The sequence below is a fragment of the Rhincodon typus genome, chromosome 18, assembly GCF_021869965.1.
Source record: "Rhincodon typus isolate 14 chromosome 18, sRhiTyp1.1, whole genome shotgun sequence".
Lineage (NCBI taxonomy): Eukaryota > Metazoa > Chordata > Chondrichthyes > Orectolobiformes > Rhincodontidae > Rhincodon > Rhincodon typus.
In genome coordinates this window covers 30883212-30891306 of record NC_063349.1, presented here as the reverse complement: position 1 = coordinate 30891306, position 8095 = coordinate 30883212, and the positions used below count along the sequence as shown (strand labels likewise).

Below are 8095 nucleotides of genomic sequence, written 5' to 3'. Positions count from 1 at the left end.
CTTTCTTTCAAAAAATCATGCTCATAAATACCTCAAACATGGGCCAATCAGCTAAAAAAATGCCCAAAAGCATTCCAAAAGCCTAAAGCAAATAACCAGAGACTAAGCTTATTGAAGGTGATGATCTATTCAGTACCACTCGTGAAAGGCAGTTACCAACTGTTCCTTCTGTGATTTGCTGTGTGGGTTAAAGGAAGTAACATTTCAGGTGTACACAGAATCAATTTTATGAAGTACGATATAAAGATTACCATCTTTAAGTTATATATTCTTTCAGAAAGCCACCCAGGAGGTTTGTAGTGTAGGCAAACCCAAAAGTATTATCAGAAATGCCAACCTACAGAATTTCACTTTTAGAAACCTGCTTTTTAACCACAGAAAGTACATAATAATTCTGACTGCAACGTTTCTACTACAATAAAATGTTACCCTCTACAAGAGGTTTTTTGGCCTCAGGAATTGATTTAAAATTATATTCACTCATGTTATTTACAAGAATGTACATTTTCAGATTTATGCATATAATTAGGTAGATATTTCATAACCAACATTTAATCTCAAAACATTATATTCCAATCCATTGCTCTTAGAACTGACACTTGCAACCCATGGATGAATCAAAAGAAGAAACGTTTGCCCAACAATGCTGCCTTGATTACATATAGATTTACAGCTGTATCTATTGCCTAACAAATAAAATAATTTTCAAGGGTTTCATTATTTGCACTTTACCTGCCGTGTAGTAACCATTTGCAGTGTTCAGTGGAGCCCATGTTTACACATCTTTAAAAAGTTAGAACATTAAGAAAAGAAAATAATGTTTCAATTAAAAACACATTCAATAAAGTTCAATTTGTCAAACCAGATTACACACTTACACTGGATTGAACAAGATATAGCCACATCTTTAAGTCAAGTCTAATTACTTTATTTTGATGTTGGTTGTTTTAGTACATGGCTTAAGATAATGCTCTAGTCTTTTAAAAAAACTACAGAAAGGCATAAAAATATATGTATCTGGCTCCCCTTGGTTTATCTCACAAAATAAAGCTACGTACAAATTAAAAGAAAAAAAAAATTTTTTTTAATGTAAGCAAATGTTTCCATTCTGTAATATACTACATGGCTTTACCAACTTAATTTGGTCCATTATTACTCAACACAATAAAGTTTCCAGAAAAAAAAAATCAAACAACAAAATCTTAAATTAATGAAATGAGAGTATTGAAAATCCCTCTCACTTTCCCCATGCAGGTACACTTAATCTGGTTTTCAATTAAAATGTAACTTCAGGAAATTATGCAGAGATGAATATTTGTTTAAAAAAATCATTATTTTTAGGGGTTATCAAAAAGCCTTTACACAATTAAATCCTTAATTTGCTTTTAAAACAGACACTTAAAGAATGTTCTTAACAGTAGTTTACAGTAAAATGTATATTTAATAATTTAATGTGGTATTTAATGGAATTGGCAACCAAACAGATTCCTTTAATTTGAACCAAAAGCATCAAGAAAAATGAACGCAAAGTTGTGAACCTGGATTGTAAATCTAACTATATAACTCATCTTTTAAAAAAAAAACTTTATCATAAATGACATACATTAAAATGCATTTCAAAAGTTTAAGAAGGAACAGCTTTAGTTTTTGAAACTGTAGATTAATTAATATGTACATATGCAATGTTCCATGGCAACAGCTTTGCCTAATAACAAAGCAACATTTGCAAACTTTAACTGCACATTTTTAAAACAAAATTGCCAAATCTATGGTCCTTATTAGTACAGAGATGATATAAGATTCCACACAAATTATTTTTATGTCTATGTAGAAGTAAGAGTGCAACTGTTTCGTCTTCGTAATGTTGAACATGACCAGGGTATTTTAACATCTCCCGTCTTGGCAACAGTATGAATATTATCTCCAGTTTATTCAGCTTGCTTTTAAAAGTCATGCTGCTCCAGATGATCATGAAGGAAAGCAAATCCCACAACATTCCATACAGATTTCCAAGCAGTCCGAGGACTCGCAGCAGGCATCCATAATGCCACAATCCATGTCACAAGGGCAGTTACAATCATCCCCAAGGTCATCTGCTCCACAACAGCAGCAACAGTTTTCAGATGTACAGATACCACAGGAAGCTTGTCCCAAGATAATGTTGCAGAAGGTGACGAACTCACAGAATAGGCAGGTGAGAATGCAATGTACACAGCCATCTTCAAGTGGGGGAGAAAAATGCAAATTACCAAACATATCACAGATTGCAGTGGGAACAGGAAAGGGAAGCAAAGCATGGCATCATACAATAGCAAGACAATAGATAACACCAAATTAAAACACACTAAAGATGTTTCCTGATCAGCAGTGATGTACAATGATCATTTTGCTACCAAAAAGACGAATTATTTGGGAAATCTACAGGAGTCATACAAATTGAAAGAAAGCAGCAGATCTGAGAATTGGGAACAGTTCAGATTTCAAAAATGGAGGACAAATGGCGAAAATAAGTACAAGAATAAGTTTGCGGGGAACATAGAAACTGATTATAAAAGTTTCTTTAAGTATGTGAAGTGAAAAAGATTACTGAAGAAGAAACATATGTCCCTTACAATCAGAATCAGGAATATTATAAAGGGAACAAAGATGGCAGACCAACTAAATATATATTTTGATTCTGTCTTTACCAAAAAATTCAGGGAACACTGGGTCTAATGAGTGGGAGGAACTGAAGGAAATCGGCACTGTTAGGGAAATAGAGGGAATTAAAGACTTATAATGATAATCTACATCACAGAGTTCTTACATAAGTGGCCCTAGAAATAATGGATGTATTGGCAGACATCTTTCAAGATTCTTCAGACTCTGAAACAGTTATTACAGTTGAAAGGGTGTAGCTAATGTAACCCCATTATTTAAAATTGGAGGTTGAGAGAAAACATGGAATTATTGACCAGTTGGCCTAAAATTCATAGTCAGGAAAATGCTAAAAATCTGTTCTAAGATATTTAACAGCAGAACATTTGGACAAGTGACAGGATCAGACAGAGTCAGCATGAATTTACAAAAGGGAAAATCACACTTGACGTATCTACTGGATTTGTCCACTCACTCAAATTGTCCAAATCACATGTAAACACCTCTGCATCCTCCTCACAATTCACCCTCCCAGTCAGCTTTGTGTTGTCTGCAAACTTGGAGATATCGAGGGTGTAACTAGTAGAATTGATAAAGGGGAGCCAGTGGGTATGGTTTACTTGGACTTTCAGAAAGCTTTCAATAAGGTCCCATATAAGAGATAAGCATGTAAATTTTAAAGTACATGGATTCAGGGTAGTGTACAGACATTGGTAGAGAACTGGTTGGCAGACAGGAAACAAAGAGTAGGAACGGGCATATTAAAAATGGGCCTTTTAGTGAGTGGAAGCCAGCAATCAGTGGGGTACTGCAGCGATCAGTGCTAGGAACGCAGCTGTTCACAATATGCATATTAATAATTTAGAGAAGGAAGCTAAATATAGTATCTCCAAGACTGCAGATGGCACAAAACTAGATGGGAGGGTGAGCTGTGAGGAGGATGCAGAGATGTTTCTGTGTGATTTGGACAAGTTGAATGAGTGGGCAAATGCATGGACGCTGAAATAAAATGTGCAGAACTGAGAAGTTATCCACTTTAGTAGCAAAAACAGGAAGGCAGATTACTATATGAATGGCAATGCATCAGGTAGGGGGACAGGTGCAACAAACTGACTACAGGAATAGCCATGTCTTGCTGCAATTGCGTGGCGCCTTGAGGAGACAACACCTGGAGTATTGTGGGCAGCTTCAGTCTCCGTATTTAAGGAAGGATGTGCCGGCTATGGAGGAAATGCAACAAAGGTTTATGACATTGATTCCTGGCATCGCAGGAATGGCATATGAAGAAACACTGGATTTACATTCACTGGAGTTTAGAAGAACTTGGGGGGGATGGGGAGGGGGCGGGGGGCAGTGAGATCTCATAGAAACCTATGAATTTTAACAGGATTAGACAGGGTGAATGCAGGAAGGATGTTACCAATGACTGGAGAATACAGAACCAGGGCTCACAGTCTAAGGATACAGGGTACTCCATTTAGGACTGAGATGAGGAGAAATTTCTTCACCCAGAAAGGAGGGAGCCTGTAGAATTCTCTGCCACCAAAGGCAGTTAAGGTCAAAACGTGGAATGTTTTGAAAAGTTAGATATAGTTTTTAGGGCTAAAGGGATCAAAGGATAAGCAGAGAAAGTGGGAACAGAGTACTGAGTTAGATGAGAAATTCAATGGTGGAGTAGGCTCCAAGTGCCAAACTACCTATTCGTACTCATTTTTTCTATGTTTCTACATTTAATATCAAAATTGGGAAGCAGAAAAACTGCAGTATTTGAATATCCTGGTGTACTAAATTCAGGCTGCAGTGATACCAATAAAGAGGAAAAAAAAAGATCACCCTACTTTCTGTTCCATTCCCAAAAACACCAAAAGCAACTATTATGCCAGTGTACATCTGGCTGTGGCAAGGAACACTAAATGAAGCACTCAATTTCCTTTCATATTTCCAAGAAAATATTTCATGCCGCTTTGAAACGATTAAACTGGGTGTTCCTTTTCTTGACCATGTTAGGATTCTAAAAAGACCAGGATTGTAAAGTCCTTTTGAACCGTGCTCAAAGTAACCTAAGGCACCAGCATACAGGCTGGATGAAAGACACATTGAAGTCTTAGCGCGTCTGTATTCTTCACAAAATGTCAAGCACGAGTATAAATCATTTTGCTGAACTTATACCAATGTTGGAGTTCGTGAAAAATCAGTTCTTAACTTCAAAGTTAATGTGTTGATGTGATGATCAATACAATGATGAGTTTCCATTGAAAATGATGACTTCACATGTATGTGACTACTTGAGATCATAAATTACATATGAACAAAACAAATGAGGCAAGTAGTTCTTTTGAAAACAATATCTAAAACGTTTATCCAAAATAGCTGAAGTCTTCTAAACTGAGTTTCAATGATTTATATGATAAACAAACGATATTTGGTGATTTTATTTTTGCTTGGCAAAGGAATTCTTTCCACTTGATTATTCAACATCAGCATCTGAAACGTTCCCTTTTCAGATTCAGAAACAAAACTTCCCCTACTCTATCATGAAAACATGTTTCCATTCCAACTTATGAGCACAATCTATTTGAGCAGTCAGAATCGATTTGCAATTTTCATACCACCCACTGGGGGATTGCCAGTCAATGCCAGTTTTGGTTTGTAGACCCATGCAGGCCAGGTTCCAGGTATGGAATAACCAACTAACTTCACACAGGGCCAAAAAGCATACCTTCAGCTGATGTGTATGGGCTTTATGTGAATTTATGCTCCAGAGATCATTCCACTTTCACCCAGTTTTCTGATCACTTCTTTTTATTAACATACTTAACATTAACATAATTTACTCTTTCTTAGATTCAAACAGATTTTTTTTGTAGAAGAGACTTGCATTAAAAATAGATCATACTTGTATAAAATAAACTAAAGCAAGGATTCTAAAGAATTGCATTGGGCATTTCCTTAATGATTTCTCCTAATCAGTACATGTAAATTTGATAAAAATCAGGGATGACCATTTAACTACGTTAAGCAAAGTAGTTCTAAAGTTACACCAGCCAATCTGGAAAGCAAGAAAATGTTTGCCAACACATTTATTTGAATTGCATGTAAGTAGACTTTATACAAATTGAACAATGTGAAGATTGTTACCCAACTTAATCTTTGAACTCGAATTTTTTGCTGACTGAAAAGAACAAATTCAAGGTTTTCCCTTAGTAGCTAATCTAAGGTTTGAACATGACATTAACATATCGTTAAGTTCATTTTTACAACATAAACCTTAGGCCAGCACTGTCTTATCCAGCTATGCTGACAGAATTCAGAGCACTCAAAGTAAATCTCCAGACATTTGGTTGTCTCACGCCAAGAATCAAAGAGAGTGTTAAGTTGAAGTCACAGACATGGTTGGGGTCCTCAGCAGGGACTTCCTCAAGTTTCATATAGCAACAGGCATTGTAATCACAACAACAATTACAGATAGCAGGCTGGCAAGAGCAAAACTAAAGAAGGCTAAAAGTGATCTCAGCACAGTGACAAGAACAAAGGTGCAGAACCAAAGAAGCCCAGCAATCAGATGCAGAAAGGAAGGCACAAATAAAAATAAGTCCAGTAAAATAAATAAAGCCAAGATAATGAAAATTATCGCATTCATTCAAATCTTCTGCCCACATATACATTTTTTAAAATTTTTTAACTTGGAATCTAATTATGTTATACATGGAAACTAATGTACAAATAAACAAACGAAATATTCAAACGTTTAAATCAACTTATGATCTAATACAAAGACAAAAGAAAAGGTGAGAATGTGAGAGGAGCTTTGTTCCTTCAAAGTAGATAAACACGTGTATATAGCAGTTAGATATTGTAAGTTTTAATTTCCTATGATATTTATAGTGGACAGCCCAACTGCACACACTGTAGTTTGCTGGATTCCTAACAGAGGTACACAAATTCAAATCAGTGTCTCAATTTCGTGTCAGAATTCACACGACACCAGCTTGTAGTCAAACAGGTTTATTTGAAATCACAGGCTTTCAAAGCGCTGCTCCTTTGTCAGGTGACGAAGCAGCAGCGCTTCGAAAGCGTGCGATTTCATAAAAAACCTGTTTGACTATAACTGGGTGTCATGTGACTCCTGACTTTGTCCACCCCAGTCCAACACTGGCACCTCCACATCGATGGACAGTCATCACTCTGACAAATCATGTTTTGCCTCTTAAAACCTATGCTTGCAGGTGCAGCTCAATGAGGTGGCTCCCATAAGAACAAATCCAATCAATACCAAAGGAAAACGATCTGCTTGATAACCAGCAGCAGAGAAATGCCACTGCCAAAACATAACCACCCTCATAACAAAGAATGCACAATGGCGAAAATTCATTGGAACACAAGAAATAAAACTGGCTTTAGTTTATTTTAATGCTCTTTAAGGTGAAGGTTGACCAAAATGAATATTTTTCTACGAAATTTCAGATAAAAATCTTGGAAATCTCACATATTAAAAAATGTGGTAAAGTTTCTTCTATTCTGTTAGAATAGTATATCTTATCTTTACACGCTGAGAGTGTAGAGGTACACGCTCTACTTTTACCAGGACAGATGTGCCAAAACACCTGCAATGCAATCAAGTGGTTGAGACTACAGAACCTAATTTATGGCAAACTCCCCGTGTCAGCATGGAGTAGCTCTAAAGAACAATAAAGTTAATAGATTGGTGTTACATACTTCAAACCTAACTTCTAAATTTTACACTACTCAGTCACTCAATTAAGTCTGTAACATGAGCATATCATCCTGTACACTTAACAACATCGAAAATATAGAATTGAAAACTACGTTGAGGTGTAATTTTTAAATTTAGTACTAAGTAGGGCTTAATGCATACTTATTTTCACCAAGACACAGCAATTCACTGACAGGTCCATCACATTGAAAGTTCAGATAGCTTTAACTAAGTTTGAGACCCAGAAAATCTTTTTTATAATAAAACACAAAGTACAATTAAGAATACAGCATAGTCCATAGGTGGGGAGAAATATAAATTGAACAGACATTCTATGACAGATTATTCTACTTGTTATGAAGTGAGGTCTGCACTTGAAACCACATTCTTGTTTGTAAGCAAATTAATAGGCAGTATTGGCTGGCTGGAAAACCCACAAATGTCAGGTGGAATTCTGATTTTATACTCCACACAAGTCTCTGGATTGATTTCAATGAAGAATAACAAAAAAATCAGGTGGTAAATAACTCAGAATTCTACCAATTGTACAAGTTAACTTAAAATTGCCTCCAGTAATTCTACACATCAACAAGTGATCAATTCATAATCTCAGAGATAGTTGGAACTGCAGATGCTGGAGAATCTGAGATAACAAGGTGTAGAGCTGGATGAACACAGCAGGCCAAGCAGCATCAGAGGAGCAGGAAGGCTGACGTTTCGGGCCTAGACCCTTCTTCAGAAATG

The 8095-nt window shown here is 36.2% G+C and overlaps 1 protein-coding gene across 1 annotated transcript in view; it reads right to left on the bottom strand.

The window, feature by feature from the left end:
• Nucleotides 1-1061: 1061 nt before the first annotated feature.
• Nucleotides 1062-8095, bottom strand: part of LOC109921611 (myoD family inhibitor domain-containing protein) — a 54925-nt gene continuing 47891 nt past the window's right edge. Inside the window, exon 5 of the mRNA XM_048607902.1 lies at nt 1062-2302. Within this exon, the coding sequence (XP_048463859.1) occupies nt 1969-2302 (334 nt within the window). The 3' untranslated portion in view covers nt 1062-1968. The remainder of the gene's footprint in view (nt 2303-8095) is intronic.